The following is a 19,373-nucleotide window of genomic DNA, read 5'->3' as shown; positions in this document are numbered from 1 at the left end:
ATCAGCAGTAAAGGGGTGTGTCTAGTAACTATAGTTGATATATTAAAAAGGGGCATGCTTGTTCTGGTGCTTTCAAATATCAACAATGTTTGACAAAATTTGCATAGTGCAACTTTAAAAGGTTAAAAAATATTACATGGTTAATAAAAATAAAATTACGATTTGCATGTAAATATAACATTTGATGTTAGAATGAAAAATAAGCAAAGGGCAGAAATGTTAAAAGAGTAAAATTAATAAAAATACAATATATTAAACTTAATACTTATGTCACACCCTGTGTGGCTCAGAGGATGAAAAGGACATAACATAATTTTGACAATCCAATATTTTAAGAATTCCCCTGAGACGATAGCTGCTATAAATCGACACAGACAGCAGCGTGGCAAAAAGTGGGTCGCTTTATAACAATAAAGGAAAAGAATATTTAAATCACCCAAAAAACATTTACAAATGTGTACAATAAATGCAATATGAAGTAAACAACCAAACCTGATAGAGGGAAGGAAAATAAGCGGTGCCAAATCAAAGAAAATAACAAGTGAAACACCCGCTAACTAATCCCTCCCCCACCTCTAAATAACTGAAGAGAAATTTGTAAATAGGAAAAAAAAAACACCTTCGGCGTCACACGCCCCTTACTCAACTGCACTCACTGGAACAAACATACACGGAGTAGCACCCGCTTCTGACCTAGTGGATTAACAGAGAATCAACTGCGTGTGTGTAAAAATGTAAGTCATGTGACGTACTTCACTTTCACTTCCCTTTTAGTACATTTAAGCAAGTTTAGTATGGGACATTCTGAACAGATGTACAATTCAAAACTCTTAAAACGAACCAGAGAACAGGACAGGCAGAAATGTCACACAGAAACACACAGCATCAACGAGAGACAAGGATCCCCCCCTCAATCCGATCCAAGTCATCACTGGATTGCTTAAATAACCATAACCCCCATCCTCTTCTGATTGGTCCACTCGTGAGAGCCAATCGCAAACCCTATATATATATATATATATATATATATATATATATATATAAGACAAAAGCACATCTATATTGGTAAAAAAAATTTTAAAACATTACTTTAAAGAAATCTTTTAGTTGTTTCTTGGGATTCACAGGTATTTTGATGAAAGTGTTTATGACCATTCACTGCCATAAAAAAAAAAAAAACTGGAAAGGGGTTGAAGATATTAATAAAAATCCACTTGCTTTCATCTGAAATAAGAAAAGCCAATAATCGTTTATCTCTCTGGGCTTTTCTTCAAATTTATTTCAATTGGTCAACATAAAATCTGATGTTCAATTCATAAAAATTAGTTTTGAACTAGTTTTTTTTTTATGAATCGCTCAAAAAGCTTCACAAAACAGCATCAAAATAAACACTTCTTGACTTGAGACTCACATTTTCCGATGGCCAATTAACACATTTTTTTGTTTGTTGCTGTTTTTAGTAATCTAACAACTATAAAAAGCTGTTGAATGCGTCTTAACTAATGGCCGTCTTGTCATTTGTGTATTTTGAGGCTTGGATTAGCAATTTCAGCCAAACGCTCACTTTTACCTCTCAAGCCACAGCAAATGTCAGTACATGTGGGCACATACTGTACAGTTCACTGTCATTGTCACTCAGTATTATCATCATCATCATCATAAAAAAGGATTATCATTACCAGTGAATATCATTTTTATTCCCTTATATAGTGTATTAAAGAGTTACAGCATCCAGCACGTCCCAGACGGCACCGTCATCGTGGAATCCATCGTCATTAAAGTCACGTCTTCAGCAGAGGAGCCAAATCTCAAAGTCATCCTGCTCTCCTGGAGCTATCAGGTTAACAAACCCAAATCTCAGCTATATGCTCATTCACAACATTATTTCCTAAAGGTGTTTTTGAACAGGAGTAATATTAGGAATTTTTACCATTGCAAAATATCACTTTTGGGTTTATGTGGAAATGTTTGTTTTTTTGAGGCTTGTGGTTGGTCTAGTGGAATTTACAGCATCTCGTCGCCCCCACTAGGAAAAATGTTTGCCCTTATGTTTCCAAACAAACATGGGTTATACGCAGGGTCAGTCAGAAGATGCCACAGTGCGTCACAATCGCCAGTTAAAATAGCAACAACTACGAACAAACAAAAGTTTGTGGTTTCACGCTTCATCTTATAACACACCTTTTAATATTACACTGTAACATCCCCGAAATTGACATTGTGCTTATTTCATTTTAAATAGAATTTTAAAGTGAGAGTGTATTGAATTGAATTGAATTTTATTTTACAGATTTTAGATAAGCTGTACAAAAATACTTGTGTTCCATACGTTTTGAAATAAAAACTGTTGAGGATAATAACACAATAAAGCCCTGGGCTTGTTTCTATTGTGGTCCTCGCTGTTAAATAAAACAATGTATGGCTTCAAAATACAGACGATGCATAAAAAAAGTACCTCCACATTTTTAAAACGGGAACAAAATAGTTCACAAATACATTCCTTTTTTTTTTTTTTTTTTTTTTTTTTTTTTTTTTTTTACTTTTTTTTTGTAATATCAGGGTAACAATAACAACATCATACAAAGAGTGTACATGACTTTAACAGAGAAGTAAAGCATCAAATAAGCACATACAAGAGAAAAAAACAACAAAAACAAATCATATAAAATGATGTATTAAGAAAATTAAAAAAGGAAAACAAGTTAAAATGGCTTTAAGATTTTTAGAGGAAGCAATAGTTCTAAAGTACTTTTGAATTTCCTTTTTTAAAAACAATAAAACAAGGTTTACGCTGAGAGAATTTACAGCGGTGTATATGGAATTTAGCAAGGATTAGAAGGAGATTAATAATGAAATTTTCCTTACTTTTATCATCAGGAGTAATGAAAAAACCCAACAGGATATCCTTAAAAGATAACAAGAATCCCGGTAGTATTTTTCGATAAATTTCCAAGGAAAGTTCAATTCAAAATCATTCACAAATACATACGTTCATTCATTTTTCTTTTCGGCTTAGTCCCTCTATTAATCAGGGGTCACCACAGCGGAATGAACCATCAACTTATCCAGCATATATTCCAGCTGCAACCCTATTCACAATCTAGTAACCTATAAAATAAACATCCTCGTCCACCAAACTAATTATCCTCATAAGACATTTAGACATTTAGGTAGTTGCAAAAGATTCAGATAAATGCTGCTCTTTTGTGTTTTGTTCATGCAACAGCTTTTTTTTTTGTAAACATATTGGACAACAAAGTCATTTTCAGTATTGCCAATGATAATAATTCTGCATATTGGAATTATTTATGAAGGATCATGTGACATTGATAAAAATGTTGCTAGTCCATTATATTAAATTGAAAATTATTATTATTTACTGCAACATTTTACAATATGTTTGATCAAATAAACACTGAGCATAAATGATGCATGCGTTTGAAGATATTGATTAACTCGTATTCTAATTTATACATTACCTGACGAAAGTCTTGTCGTCAATCCCTGTTGTAAGAGCAACAAATAATAACTTGACTTCTATCATTTGGAAAAGTGGCAGAAAGTAGATGAATCACCTGTTGAACTGCAACCCAATCATCACTAACACTACAGAAGACCTATTGGAACCCACATGGACCCGAGATTCTTACTGAAATCAGTTAAGTTTTGTGAAGGAAAAATCATGGTTTGGGGTTACATTTAGTATGGGGGCGTACGAGAGATCTGCAGAGTGGATGGCAACATCAACAGCCTGAGGTATCAAGACATTTGTGCTGCCAATTACATTACAAACCACAGGAGAGGGCAAATTGTTCAGCAGGATAGCGCTCATTGTCATACTTCAGCCTCCACATTAAAGCTCCTGAAAGCAAAGAAGGTCAAGATGCTCCAGGATTGGCCAGCCCAGTCACCAGACAAGAAAATTATTGAGCATGTCTGGGGTAAGATAAAGGAGGAGCCAATGAAGATGAATCCAAAGAGTCTTGATGAACTCTGGGAGTCCTGCAAGAACGCTTTCTTTGCCATTCCAGATGACTTTATTAATAAGTGATTTGAGTCGGTGCAAAGATTTATGGATGCAGTCCTCCAAGCTCATGGGAGTCAAACACAATATTCATTCCTTTTCCACTGCAGCATGACTTTATATTCTATACTGGACATTATTTCTGTTAAGTGACAAGACTTTTGTCTGAGCGAAGTCAGACCTTACTGTCCTGATTAAATAATTAAAAATCAAGGCATGATCATATTTTATTTTGGTAAAATAAGCGTAATCTAGAGGCCTTTGCCTTTCATATAAGCCACTTCCGATACCAAATGATCAACTAGAAGTCAAGTTATTATTTGTTGCTCCTAAAACTTGGATAGGCGACAAGACTTTTGCCAGGTAATTTATGCTGCTGTTAATACAATAATAGTATTTATTTTGGTAAATAATCTTTTAGATCCCATCTTGACGTATATGTGTGTAATTGTCTTAAATGTGTCTCCCTCAGGATGAGGAATTGGGCAGTTTCTTGTCTACATTGTTGAAGAAAGGTCTGCCTTCTTGACTGCTGAAGCTCAACTGATGTTTTTCTTTAGTTAAAAATAAATAAAGATTTTTTTTTTTATAAAATGAATCAAGAAGTCTGTCATTTGTGAAAATATATTTATTTCTTAGATCTTAATATCTGTATAAAAGGATTGACATGAAATGAGATGCATTCACACACATGCACATGCACACACAACCCAAAACTTGCATAAACTTGACTCAATATAACTCCGCATATAATCTTTCTGTGTCTTATTTAAAATAGCAGTCATTCTCAATTGTTTTTGCTCTTTACTGTGGGGGAAAACCTGACTTAAAATTACAAGAACTAAGAATGAAGTCTTTATTAATGTGGGAATCCCCAACTCATAGTTACAAGAGGTTCAATAGGTTTTCATATTTCGGTTTTGTACTGTATTAGCACAATACTATGAGGAGAAAGCCTGACAAAATGTTCCTTTAAGATACAGTCTATTTTTTATATTTCTTTGTAGTTGTACAATTAAATATGCAGCCTGCCCCAGAGTTACCAGAAATCAAATTACTTTTCAAATGTCTCTACTGTTGTTCAATTATGTATTGACAAAAACTGACGGACGATTTTTAAAAGTGTTATTGGAGTTATACATCATTTTGTATTGTGTATATTTGCACTGTAGCCCAGAGTCACGTATGTCAGAATGGACTTTATAAAATAAAATAGTTTTATTTGGTTTGTTTTGCACTGCATTAGCACAGTTATTTATAAAAAAAAAAAAAAAAATTGACTTAAAGTTACATAACGTCAAACTGGAGTTCATAGTTCTATGTTGTATATGTTTGCAATGCAGCACAGTTGTGAGTAAAAAATGACCCACTGTTTGTCAAACTGGAGTCATTATCGTCAACACAATCTAACAACAATTTCTACTATTTTTAGCTAATTAGTTGCTCGTTTGTATTATTTAATCATACTTTTTAGTAAAAATGACTCATCCCCTAATGATGGTTGGGTTTAGGGGTGGGCCTCCTTCTAAAAACTATCATTTTTTTTCATACGAATTGAATTGTATGTATTCATACACTCTCAGAAATAAAGGTGCAGGAGCTGTCACTTGGACAGTACCTTTTCAAAAAATTCATATTCGTACCCAGAGTCCACAGTGGTACCTCAAAGGTGTATATTAGTACCCAAATGTATCTAAAAAGTACTTTTGAGGTACCATTATGGACCCTTTAGGTCCAAATATGTACCATTTGCAAAGGGACTGCCCCAGTGACAGCTCCTGCACCTTTATTTCTGAGAGTGTATGAATACATACAATTTCATTCAAACCTCATCCCTAAACCCAACCATCATTGGGGATTGAGTCATTTTTACTAAAACGTATGAATAAATAATACAAATGAGCAACTAATTAGCTAAAAATAGTAGAAATTGCTGCTAGATTGTGTTGACGATAATGACTCCAGTTTGACTTTTTAGGACCTTTTTTTTCTGAGAGTGTACGAATTATCTACTCTTCTGGACATCTTTGCACTGGAGTAATACAATCATTTAAGAACAAAAAAAAAACTCAATAAGTCAAGTCTACAGTTCTGTCTTGTATATTGCTGCACTGTATTAGGACATTTATGTAAGGGGAAAAAATTACTCAAGTCAAATCATCACATATGGCTTTATGTTGTATATTTTTCACTTTAGTTGCACACTTATGAATTAAAAATTATGGATTGACACCGTAGTGGTTGAACTAGATCTTGCAGTCCAATTTCAAAACATTTGAGAGGGTTTTTATTTACCGGCTTCTCCTCCAACGATGACTCTACGTAAACCCAGGTTGCCAGTTTGACAACCCCAACAGGAGCGAGCCGGGCGATCAAACCTTGCTGTAAGCTATTTAGCTAATGTTTACGTTTGTAATATTTATATTGTTTGCGAATTCAAAAACACTGTGGAATTTTCTAACTCTAAATCTATGTCTCATTTCAGAGGCTACTACAGTATTCCAAAGGTCGCATTTCAGCCGCTCCCACATACATTGAGGCAGCCTTCAAAACTGAAATGAAATGTGCTGTATTTTCCGCCAATGCAACCAGGGGTGTTGAAATATAATTGGGTAAGCTGGCAGAGGGCGGAGTTACACCAATCAAAACAAAGATTTTTCAACACAGAACGCTCATTTTTAATAAGAATAATTTCTTATATTTATTTTACGCTTTCCTGGACACTCAAAGTAGTGAAGAGCTGGAGGGGGCGAGGCGACAGTGCAGGAACTAAAGAGCGGGGAGCAGGTGTGGAGATGGTTGCACATGGGGACAGTACCAAATAGCTGGCTGGACTGTACCAAAAAGCTAAGGGGGGTGGAATTCTGGGAGTTTTCCTAATGACAGAACAATACAGAAGATTGGTCTGAAATACAGAAGACTCCCTTGAAAAACAGAAGTGTTGGCAGGTATGCCCTACTCTTTTCCGAAGGACGTCCTGGGATTTTTAACGACCACAGAAAGTTAAGACCTCAATTAAATGTCTCATCCATAAGACGGCACTCACTAAACAGTATAGAGTCCCCTTCACTATACTGGGGCGTTAGGACACACACAGTCCGCGGGTTGAGCGCCCCCCTGCTTGCCTCACTAACACCACTTTCGGCAGCAACCAAGCTTTCCCATGTTTCCCATCCAGGTACTGACCTCGCTTCAGTGGGCAACCATGTAAGAGTTGCATAGAGCTAGCTGCCGGCTAGAATTTTTAAAGGAGAATAACTGACTTTAGCATTGTTATTCGGATAAACATGTATGTTAACACATTTTTAAAACATCTGCACACATGTTAACGTCTTTTTTTATGCTTGAGAAGAGTCCAAAACTTACAGCACCTTTAATCAAACTTGCAGCGAGTCAAACTAGAGTCCACATTTCTGTTTTGCAGTTGCCATTGCAGATGGACATGTTATTTTTATTTATTTGTTTAGATGCCCACTTGTCTTACATGGCACAGAGCTCTCTAATTGGAAATTGATTTCCCTCAAAATCCATTGGAAATGGAATAAACCCCCTTTTTCTTCTTCAGCCTCAGCCTTTTGAGCCTCCACTTGTAGTGGCCAGTGGCAAAATAGTACAATATCGGGTCCAAGAGGCTGTTCAGACTGACCAGAGCCATGGTCACCCTACGCAGAAAGTAAATCCAGTCGTCTTCTTGGTTTTCACTCAAGCGTGACAGAAGGTGCACTAGATGGACCACATGGTAAGGCAGGAAACACAGAATGGTGATGGCCAGGATGGCATAAATGATCCTTCGAGCTCCACGGGCGGTCGAATTCTTGATTTGGCTGATTCGATGGGCCACGAGTGGGTAACAAACCAAAATGACCACAGAAGGAAGAAGGGATCCAAAGATGAGGCTGCATACACTGTAGGGCGCCAAATCACTCCATTCTTTTGACGTGAATCCCTCAAAGCACATTTTCTCTTTGGTTGACAACGGGCATGTTAGCATGAAGGCCAACATGGCCGACCCAGAGACCAGCCAAACTGCTCCACTCACCAGCGCAGTGAGCCAAGTGTTGCGAAGTCGAAGGTAAGTGTGAGGGTGGAGGGTGGCGATGTATCTGTCAACACAGATGCAGGTCATGAAGGTGATGCTAATGTACATGTTGGCGAAGAATATGGTGCCGGTGATGCGACACATGGCATCGCCGAATATCCAGTTGCTGTCGTTGAGGTGGTAGTGAATGCGGAAGGGCAGGGCGAACAGGAAAAGCGTGTCAGCCACCGCTAGGTTAATGATGTATATGTTCGAAGGCGATTTCTGCTGGATTTTGAAGATGAAGTAATACAGCGCTCCCAGATTTCCGATCAATCCCAAAACCAGCACCAGGATGTAGACGGGTGGGAAGAGGTAGCGCTGGAAGAGCAGGAATTTCACATCGCTGTGGACGGAGGTGGCGTTTTCCATCATGTTGAGTTGCTTTTGTTCATAAAGAGGTTTCGAGATTCAGCTCTCAAGACTTGCTAGAACGGCAGTGAATGCATTATTGTATTGTTCCTTGTTTTGGGTGATAGACTGGTTTTCAGTTCCCTATCAGTATAGAGGTGATTTTTCTGTTAGAAAATAGTGGGAAAAAAACACATTAATGACATTTGATGTTTATTTAAAGGTGTGAAGATCTTGTTCTGTTGAAGCATGCTGGAAAACATGGTTTAGAAAAAGATAAATACCAGATAAACCATAACCATCTGTTGCATAAGATTTATTACTAAACAGGACGTTCTACCAGAAACGGACATTTTCACTTATGAAAATGTAACAGGGCCTGACCTTTAAACTTGTTTTCCTCAGAAAAAGTATACAAAAATAACCATTAAATCATACAATTCAATGATAAACGCATCCTTGATCAGTCAGCTTATCCTCCATCAAATGTTAATTCATCTGAGTCATAGCCTTAAAGGTGTAATGCACGCATTTTATTATGAAATTATATTAAATTTAATGCAAACGTGACAGGACTGACAAACATCGGGGCTACTGTAAAACAGTATTTATTTGTGAAATTTATTTATAATTTCATGTTTTTAATCAATCGGATGTGAATGATAACTGAAATTTGCTATTTCTGAAAAAAAAAACATTTTTAACAGTTTTTAGCATAACAAAACTATAAAAACTGTAGGTTCAGTAGGGCTAATGACAAGGACAATGGCAAAGTTTGTACATTTGTGAAATGTTTTTAATAAACAAAAGAAAAAAATCTGGAGAACTAAGTGAATGACATATTTCTTGACTGAAATCAACCATCCAGCCATTTTAGACTTTTTTGGGATGAAATACTTTTTATTCGCTGTATTGTTTATTGTTTATATGTTGTTGTTGTTTTTCTGGTAGAATGTTGCAAATACAATAATTAGAATTACTATGACTATTATTTTTAGTTTATTAGTAGTTTAAATTTGAGAAATATTTCATGATTTTTTTTTTCATTTATTTCATTTTTCAGTTCACAGTAAACTTCCATTTAGCGATGCTAGTTTAGCTGGCATTAAAATATTTAAACATAAATAGGCTACAAATTTTTTGTGAACTAAGATGAACTCTAATATTTATGTTTCAAAAATATTTATCAAGATTTATAAGTGCAGTATATGTTGCTCATTCTTATCTAATGCTAATAAATAAACCTAGTTAATGTTACCAAATTAAATATAACGTTTTCCTTTATTTGAAGTAGTTTTAATTGTGGGCTAAGGTTAGTAACGATCATTGCTTGTTTAAAAAAAATTGGAACACTTTACAATAACAGTACATGATTAATGATGTGTTAATATGTTAACTACCCAGGAAGCAAAGAATTCTGGCCCAGATTTGGCGTAAAGCTGGCACAGCAGGCATTCATGTGGCACTGGCATACGGCATGTGGGGCAAATGTAGCCCAGGTTTGGAAGAGGTGGCATCATCTTTAAAGCAGCACACAATATTTGGGCCAGATGTTAATAATTAATATGTGGGCCATGCAAGTTTGGCCTAGCTTGACCCAAATTTAAAATACATTTTTAATATTTTTGAATAAAGAAAAAAATTCTACCAATCAGATTGCTTCAAGATAAAAGCACAATGCTTCATGGGTTTATCAATTTCATTGCTGGTTGTGATGCACCAACATATCTGGTCCAGATATGGTCCATGTTTGGCCATTGTCTGGCGTTCAGACTTGGTCCACTAATGTACTGTAATTCACTGTAGCATGTGGGCCAAGCTGATAGTGTGGACCAGAGAAATTTTTCTATGTGGGTAAACAGTACTTTACTGTGAACTGATGATGAGTTAATGTATGTGCTAGTAATGAACTAACTTTAACCACACTGAGTCACATGAGTTCATGTGTGAATACCTTAATTACTTGTGTATTAATGTATTAATTACCACATTTGTTTATGCTTTATTTAACCATCATGAACTCATGATATTTTAATGTATAATTATCTCATGACTTTACTTGGAGAGGCACATCTTCATTAACCTATTCTTAACTCATGAACGCACATCCGTCCACCGCGCTTACACTGAACAACAATAGACAAGTGTTCTGTTGACATCAACATGACCAGTTTTCACACAGGGAGTTCATGTTAAGGATGAGTTAAATAAGCAAATTCACTACATAATAATAGCTCATGGGTTCATGTTGGTTACGTTTAGCTTAAACTTAAATGTTAATTAATACATTAATTAACAACATGTACTAGTAATTAAGGTAGCCAATACTCACACATAATCTCATGTGACTTATGTGGTTAATGTTAACCCAGATCAGCACGCGCCTTAACTCATCCCTGCTGAAAAATCCAGCTTAAACCAGCCTAGGCTGGTTGGCTGGTTTTAGCTGGTCGACCAGGCTGGTTTTAGAGGGGTTTTGGTCACTTCCAGGCTGGTTTCCAGCCATTTCCAGCCTGTTCTTAGCTGGTCAGGCTGGAAAATGACCAGCCAAATCCAGCTAAAACCAGCTTGACCAGCCTGGTTTAAGCTGGATATAGCTGGTTTTGGCTGGACTCCCAGCTTGGCTAGGCTGGTCAAGCTGGTTTTAGCTGGTCATCTCCCAGCCTGACCAGCTAAGATCGGGCTGGAAATGGCTGGAAACCAGCCTGGAAGTGGCCAAAACCCCTCTAAAACCAGCCTGGTCGACCAGCTAAAACCAGCCAACCAGCTTAGGCTGGTTTAAGCTGGATTTTTCAGCAGGGATTAATTCATAGTTTACTTCACATATTAATAATTCATGTACTGTTATTGTAAAGTGTTACCAAAATAGCCTATAAGGTCACTTCCAAAGTGATATAAAATAGGAAATAATAAGCTTACAATTTTCTTTTAAAAATCACACATTTCCGTGTTGCAGCATCTATTAATTGTACTGTAGAGTTGTGTTCGCGGTATTTTTAATAATAACGCTTAGCGACGTCACGTTGTCATAGAAACGTAATAAATAAATGTAATAACGTTTATTTAACGAGCTAGCAAATGGGTCGTCGTATCTTGCACGCTTTGTGGCATCTCAAACAGAGTATTTTTGGGTCGACCCATTTACTTGTAAGCGCCTCACTTTTTAAGAACATTCGGCTAACATTTTTGAGGTAAGTTAATCAACATTTCACACGTGATAGCATGAACAAGAACTGTTCCTTTAAAACGAATGAATTAAAATAAGAACATATTCTCAATTTTATATTCATTTTCCATTGAAACTTTTATCCTAAGCTCAAGTGGCTAACTTACTTTAAATTAACACACAGAAAACAGCATCACTTGTATTTTAATTAAACCTCCTTACCGTGTTCAAAAAGTCCTTGAAGAAAACCCAGAATTAGCACAAATCAGAAGCAGAAACGCTGATTATTTTCATCTCAAGCCTTGTGTAAGCTGTTTATGTGTTGCTGGTGGAAACTTGTTCTGTAGACTGTGGTTTTATGCAGTGATGTGAATAGACAGCACAGGAAATCCAGAAAGTGCAGCTTCCCCCAGTGTTTTGAGGGCGAGGAGGGGGACATGCACACATATCAGCACGTGGAAATTATGCTTTCATTGTTCCACTGAACATATTGTGGCTATATTTCTGAAGTGGGTGCTGAAATGTACTCTTAAAGCGATAGTTTACCCACAAAATCAAATTCTTGTCATCATTCACTCATTCGTTTACAATTGTTTATTCCTTTGTCTCCACTTCCTTCATACCTGTTTGAGTTTTTACTTAGTTGAACTCAAAGGTGGATATAACCTACTGTTGGAATGTTGGGTAAAAAACAGCCATTAATTTCCATTATTTAATCATTTATTACTATTGCTACTTTTTTGTCCAACATTCTTCAGAATAGTGTTGTCTCGATTGTGGAATTTTCAACTTAAATAGACGTATACTATTTTATAAACATTCAGGATGCGCACGCAACGAGGTTGCAGAAAAAAACAGGAGCGCTAGCATTTACAGCGAAAAAATGACATCAGATGCGGTACAGAGTTTGTTGTATTATAGATAAGTTATATTAATTATATATAATATATTATTTACATAATGAGTTCAGTGTATTATAACAGCTTGTTTCTCAGTGATAAGCACAGTTATTCTGCAAACTTAACGATAAAGTGAGCGGCGTTCATCTGACAGGTCCATTTGCGATAGCACCCTCCCAATGGATATTAGATAAGACGAAATGGCCAAGCATCCAGCCCAAAATACACAACGATCTCATTGAAACTCCAAGGGCCCTATCATACACGGCGCAGTGTGGCGCAAGGCGTGACGCAGTAATCTTTTGGTAGTTTCAGCTTGGCGCAAGAGTGGTTTTGAGGCGTTGCGCTATGCTGCTTAAATAGCAAATGCATTAGCGCTCATTTTTGCGCACATAGGCGTTCTGGTCTAAAAAGGAAGGCGTTCTGAGGCGGACCGCTGGCGCGTTGCTATTTTGAGAAACTATAATAGATTTTTCATTAGACCAAAACTAACCTGGTCTAAACTCTGGCGCAGAGTTGCGCCTCGCTTACGCACTGCTTAATACACGCAAGAGAGCAATAGGCAAATATCTTTACATATGAAAAATGTAAATATTAAGGATATATATAGGATATAATAAGAATAGATATAGAATATAAATATAAAGGATTAAAATATTACAAAACATATTATTTTCTACCCTACATAAATATGAAAAATCACTGCTTTTATGTCTTCATCTCGGGAGGCTTTTTCAGTTCATTCATAACAATTTGCTTTTGTATAATGTTATTATTATTAGCAGTGTTATTTATTATATCCATATTTATATTTGTTTTATTAAAAACGAGCTTAGATTTGCCCACCTGTCAGGTTTTAGACCATTTGGGGCACAGCATGTGTTTTAGGATATAACACATTTTGCTATTATTATTCATTTATTCGTTTGCTGGAAATTAGAACTGAATTTAGAAATAGTTTTGAAACTAATATTTGCGCTTAACAAACAAAAGTATTTATTTATAGACTATAATTGATGTCTCTGTGTAAAGGTTTCCCTATCCAAGAGCGAAAGTGAAAGTGATCCATTATCTCTCCTTCTCACGCAGCAGATGCTCTGTTTAACAATTTTCTGTTAAAAACTGTCAACTGTTAACTGTTTGCTTGTGAAAGGCTAATTTTTTTCACTTAGAATTACTTTGCGTCCTGTAAATAGTGAATGCGCTCTTGGCGCGACGCAGCTGACTCTTAAAGGGAATGGGAGATGAGACTCTAATTATTTTATTCTTAAAACACACCTATAACTCATTAAGAAAATAAACTCAACCCTTTTAGACCATACGCCGAAGCGCAAGGCAGATTTCCTGTCCTTAAATTAGCAAAAACGCGTCCTGACATGCCCTGAAAGCATTTGCGCCCTGCGTTTTGCGCTTTGCGCATGGACCGTCAAAATAGAGCCCCAAGTGTTTTTACAAGAGAGAAGTTAAAGGCCTACAAGTCTTTGGATGTCTATAATGTTGTTCTGTGTGGTCATGTGCAAGAAATATTGTTCCATGATAACTAGATTCAAAACAAAGACAAGGAAAGAAGACTGAGCTGTGCAAGGCCTGGATAATCATCAGCAAGCAAAACTCCTGCATTCTGACAGAGAACTGCACCTGTACGTCACGGTATGTGAACATACATGTTTACATTTCATTCTAAGCATTCAGTGTCGGCAGTTTATTTAGCCATATTTAACTGTTGTTGCTGAAATCATTGCTGCAATCAAAAATGAGTAATGAATATGATTCAGCAAAGCATGAACCTGATATAAAATGAGAACTGCAGTGTTGACCATTTTTAATTAGGTCTTTACTCCATTCAGCTCCTCTGATGGCTGTTAGTCAAAGCAGTCTGGGGTTGGCATTAAAAGCAGTGTGGTGTATAGTAAAATGTAAGTTTTCTATTTTTGGACGAATTTAGCATCCTACCGCACAACACGACATGTTTGCTAATGCAACCTTGCAAGTTTTTTTGCAACCACTATGCGCCGTTGAACCCGTGTGATGTCTTTTTGTGAACAATAGAGAATCTTCTGTGAAATGAAAATATTCTACATGTATGGATGTTAAAGGTTCTTCATGGATCCATCAGTGCCAACATAGAACCTTTATTTTTTTAGAGTAAGTCTGAGCCACCCCTGAAGTGAAGGATGGTCTTGAGTTTAGAAGTTTACTGAATGGACGTGAGTGGTTCAATAGCTGTTTTTTTGCCATCAGTTACAGTAGAAGTCTGAATTATTAAGTCTGAATTATTTCGCCCCCTGTTTTATTTTTCTCCCAATTTCTGTTTTACTGAGAGATTTTTTCAACACATTTCTAAACATAATAGTTTTAATAACTCATATCTAATAATGGATTTATTTTCTCTTTGCCATGATGACAGTAAATAATATTTGGCTAGATATTTTTATACAGCTTAAAGTGACATTTAATGGCTTAACTAGGTTAATTAGGTTAACTGGGCAGGTTAGGGTAATTAGGCAAGTTATTGTATAATGATGGTTTGTTCTGTAGACTATCGAAAAAAAATGGCTTAAAGGGGCTAATAATTTTGTCCCTAAAGTGGTGTTTAAAAAATTAAAAACTGCGTTTATTCTAGCCGAAATAAAACAAATAAGACTTTCTCCAGAGGAAAAAATATTATCAGACATACTGTGAAAATTTCCTTGCTCTGTTTAACATCATTTGGAAAATATTTGAAAATAAAGAAAAAAATTCGAAGGGGACTAATAATTATGACTTTAATATCGAAACTTCAAAATAGGTTTCAATGTTGTGCTTAAAGAGATCACCATAAAATGAAAATATATTCACTATTTACTCACCCTGTTGTGGTTTCAAACCTTAATTAGTGCTTTTTCTATTCTGTTGAACACTAAAGAATATCTTTTAGAGAAAGCAAAAACCTGTAACCATTGACATCCATAGTAGGAAAAACAAATACTATGGATGTCTATGGATACGGATTTTCATCATTTTTCAAAATATTTTCTTTTGTGTTCAATGGAAGAAAGAAACTCGTAAAGGTTTAAAATAAAGGATGAGTAAAGAATTTTACATTATTGGGTGAACGATCCCTTTCAGATCAACTTTTTTGGACACTAGAAGGCGCCAAAACCTAATTTACAGATATACTAAAAGCAACATCCCTGAACCAGTTTTATATACAACAAATATTTAATTTTATTTCATTGTATTTTCAAGGCCAACATTATTATGCTATTATTGTGCTATATTTGAAAAAACTTTAACTCTAAAATAATTGATAAATTTCAACTTGATAAAACAATTAACAACATCAAAGCAAAACAAAAGTAAAACTAATTCATGTAGTATCTATATAGTTTCATGTATCTTTCTGTGTTCATCGATAAATGTATAAATGCTAAAAATAAAGCGTGTAAATAGCATCTAGCTGAACGAAAAAAGGCTGCAGTGAAGTTTGAATGAGATTTGTGTTTTGGCTTAAGGGCGGCATTGTGTCTGATGGCCTTTATGTAGTGACAGACACATTCAGTGAACACAACCACATCACATTCCACGCTTTTGTGTAGAACCACTTGGCATTCACGTCGGAAAATGGCTCTGAAATGCAACTTATTTATGAAAAGCTTTTGCACTGACTTCCACTTCTTTGTCTCTAAATGTATTATTTTATTATCCATAAATTGAGCTGGGAAAGAAATGCTGGAATCACTATATAAATATAATGTATCATACTTTTTAATGCATTTATTATGCATTGCAATCCATATTAAAATTCCCTGTGAAATGCACTGACCTGCCATTGTTAAATTAAACATCAGTGATCTAATATACAATGTTTAGTTGTTCAGTTTATGAATTAAGATATTTTAATATTACAATTATTTACAACATTTCTGACTTGAATAAAATTGTAGGTATTTATGAATCATTTTAATTGCATACTGTACATATCTATTATTGTTTACATCTTTAGAAAGTAACACATGGCCGGTGTTACACTGCAAAAATAAATCAGTAGTAAAATGGATAATGTCTGATCTAAATTTATCAATACATGTTAGGTTTTTGTAGATAATTAAAATATGTTTTACATTTAAAATTAAATGTGCTAACTAAAATTAAATAATATAAAAACAGGAGGGGATTGTTTTTAATTTGACGTGCTAATAAAAAATATTTATTTTGAAGATTCTTTCATACTGAGCACTGCAAAGACAGTTGACATTCTGCCACAAGATGGCGACAGAGACCACATAATAAGTCTTTAGAGGAGAAAAACTGCGTAAATTTCAAACCACAGTTGACCAAATCAATCTAAAACAGATGAGTCGATCTCTCTCTCTCTCTTGTATTTTGTAGAGCTCTATTTATACCAAAGTAATCTGGTAGTGTTTGATTTGTGTTGGCTTTTTCAGGGTTACTTATTGCGATCTCCCGATTGCAACAGAAATACTGGGAAATCTCTGTAGACCATTGATATTTAATGCAGTTCAGCCTTTTATTCTTAAAATGTGAGTAAAATCACCTTTTTGTCATCACTTTAGACATTACGCTAGAGAATCATTCAAATACTATCTCTAAAGTGACGTTGGTAAATGAGCAATAGTTTCTGCTGTTCTGATCATCAGCTGCAGATGTATTGAATGGCGGAAGAAAGTAGTTCCTCTTACAAAAGGATTTTAGGCGTTTTTTGTTTGATTTTCTTATTTATATACACGATAAGGCCGTCAAACTGTTGTATAAATGCAATATCACACTCCTAGCAGTGCTATATGGCTTTATATTGGCACCGGTGGGACACTAAGGCATTCAGCCTGTAGCCTCGAGCTAACACACGCCGCCCACTAGTGCCGATATACAGCCATATTGCACTGCTACTTATGTGATATTGCTCATATATCATAAACATTATGAAAAAAAACTATAAATTAAAGTTAAAATATAATAAAAAATACATTAAAAATTCAGTCTATTAATAAAAGTTACAATAGTATCTAAATAACATTTATGGAGGCTAATAATATTGACCTTAAAAAATGTAAAACTGCTTTTAATCCAGCCAAACTAAAGAACAAGGCTTTCTCCAGAAAAAAAAAATATTGGAAAAAATATATAAAGTATATTTAAATAATAAAGATGAATAAAATATGTTTTAAAAATAATTCAAATTTCACAGGAGGGCAAAAATTTTTCTTTCAACTGTACGCATATTTTGTACTACTTAATGATGTGCAACATGCTTTGACCTTTCACCTTGTCTTTTAGGCAGACCCCCTTAGCAACTCGAGCATGTGAAGGCGGAAGGGAAAGTGTAAGAATGGAATAATTGTTGAATAACGGCAAACTCGAGAGAAACTGAAAGTGACATCCTTCCATAACATCCTGCCATATACGGTACACGTGAGCTCTCATCTAACAACATGATGAACGTAAGCAGACCATTTAATAGAAGACTACATTGAATCTAATATTGTGAATTTGATCTATAAACGGGAGCAGATGGTGTTTCCCGCTCTCGCCACCTGCTCAAGAGAAGCTTAGGCTTTTCTGGAAAGCATGTGAGGTCAGGTGCTGTTTGTTTGGCTTCTGGAGAGTCAACATGCTTGCGCGGATTCATTCAAAGACCGTGGAGTAAAGCAGGCTTAAAGTGTCAGTACCAGTAAACTGTGATTTATCTTTATTTAGAATGATCTTTTACTTACTTCTTGTGTTGTTTTAAACACATGTAACAGAAGTAGGAACCTTTTTTCTTCCCTATAGAGTGGATATGATGTCACCTTATAGGCCAATCAGCTGCTAGCATAAAACTAGTTCGCTAGTTTTACTCCCCATAGGATTTTCCCATATGCTTTTCGATGATTGCAAATCATAGATATATACACTAGATATTGCATGGGTCAATACCGACGTCACATTTTTACAGTGCTCCCAGGACAAATGTCATTCAACCGCACCTATGGTGCATGTCTTTGGCCTGTGGGGTAAACCAGAGCACTGGTAGGAAACCCATGTGAACACAGGGAGAACATGCAAATTCCACACAGAAATGCCAACTGACCCAGCCGAAGCTTGAACCAGCAACCTTCTTGCTGTGAAGCAATCGTGCTACTCGCTGTGCCACAGTGACGCCAGTTTGTATTCATATGAATGAAATCGTATGAAATCATATGTATTGGCACTTTTATGGCAATACATAAACTATTTATGTTTCCTTCTGAGATTGGACTGAATGTTACATCGGGGGACTAACTCACATCGGAAGTGTCTTTGCTTCTAAAATTGCAAGATACATCGCTCGTTTTTTTTTTGTGAAACCACAGAATGGCACAGGCCCGGATTGGCTAATCGGGAGCACCAGAAGAATTCCCGGTGGGCCAGTCCGTTTTTTGGCCTTGAGGGCCGGTGTCCCTAGCTACTTGCACTCTCAGCAGTCACACTTTTTTTTTCATCTATTTATTTATTTGACCATAGCTTCACTCTTTTTATTCATTATTTTGCAGCAGCTCCGCTCTTCTTATTTATTTTCCCGCAGCCATGTGAGCAAAATGCAGCCTGCAGGTTCACTAACGTAATGATGATGTAACGTTAACTATCATCATTCGACCCCAAACAGCGAATTCGAGAATTCGAATAATTAACATTAATGAATAATACACCTGCTCAGTGAAAATCAGATGATTCACTACATTAATAAATCTGACATAACTTGATCAGAAATCTAAAAAAAAGGAGAAAAAGATTAAACCATAAATAGAAAGTAATACCGTGTCTTGCAGGTCACAGTCCAATACTTATTTTTTATCCCCACTGTGATAGCGCTATTGTGGAACAGTGGTAAACGTG

General features: G+C 35.8%; 2 protein-coding genes and 1 long non-coding RNA gene across 8 annotated transcripts in view; 2 read left to right on the top strand and 1 right to left on the bottom strand.

Annotated features, from left to right (window-relative positions):
* Positions 1 to 4,622, top strand: part of ints11 (integrator complex subunit 11) — a 23,659-nt gene extending 19,037 nt beyond the window's left edge. For 2 of the 3 annotated variants that reach the window (XM_087305730.1, XM_087305731.1), the window contains exons 16-17: positions 1,711 to 1,840; positions 4,497 to 4,622. In XM_087305730.1, coding sequence (XP_087161856.1) covers positions 1,711 to 1,840; positions 4,497 to 4,553 — 187 coding nt within the window. In that variant the 3' untranslated portion in view covers positions 4,554 to 4,622. 3 annotated transcript variants of the gene reach the window in all.
* A 15-nt stretch (positions 4,623 to 4,637) lies between these two features.
* zmp:0000001084 lies at positions 4,638 to 12,053 on the bottom strand. 4 transcript variants are annotated; one of them, XR_015523847.1, is made up of 3 exons: positions 11,842 to 12,053; positions 6,058 to 8,620; positions 4,638 to 5,405 (listed from the first exon to the last, which is right to left on the bottom strand). XR_015523847.1 is itself a non-coding variant. In XM_087307607.1 (2 exons), exon 2 carries the CDS (start codon positions 8,475 to 8,477, stop codon positions 7,545 to 7,547), a length of 933 nt encoding a protein of 310 aa, XP_087163733.1. In that variant the 5' UTR covers positions 8,478 to 8,620; positions 11,842 to 12,041; the 3' UTR covers positions 4,638 to 7,544. The 4 variants fall into 4 exon arrangements, 1 of the variants encoding a protein (XP_087163733.1); XR_015523848.1 differs by having other exon boundaries at positions 4,638 to 5,600; positions 5,839 to 8,620; positions 11,842 to 12,041; XR_015523849.1 differs by having other exon boundaries at positions 4,638 to 5,600; positions 5,853 to 8,620; positions 11,842 to 12,041.
* On the top strand, positions 11,482 to 18,956 carry LOC147831351 (uncharacterized). Its single transcript, XR_015523866.1, has 3 exons — positions 11,482 to 11,644; positions 14,063 to 14,168; positions 17,796 to 18,956. It is a non-coding gene; the product is annotated as an uncharacterized LOC147831351 (long non-coding RNA).
* Positions 18,957 to 19,373: the final 417 nt, after the last annotated feature.

This window comes from Danio rerio, chromosome 23, assembly GCF_052040795.2.
Source record: "Danio rerio strain M-AB ecotype USA chromosome 23, GRCz13ab, whole genome shotgun sequence".
Taxonomy (NCBI): Eukaryota; Metazoa; Chordata; class Actinopteri; order Cypriniformes; family Danionidae; genus Danio; species Danio rerio.
The sequence above is the reverse complement of the archived record's forward strand: the minus strand, read 5'-3'. Positions and strand labels throughout refer to the sequence as shown.

Excerpts from the sequence above, each read along its gene's own strand:
- zmp:0000001084 (XM_087307607.1), bottom strand. The coding sequence starts at position 8,477 with ATGATGGAAAACGCCACCTCCGTCCACAGCGATGTGAAATTCCTGCTC.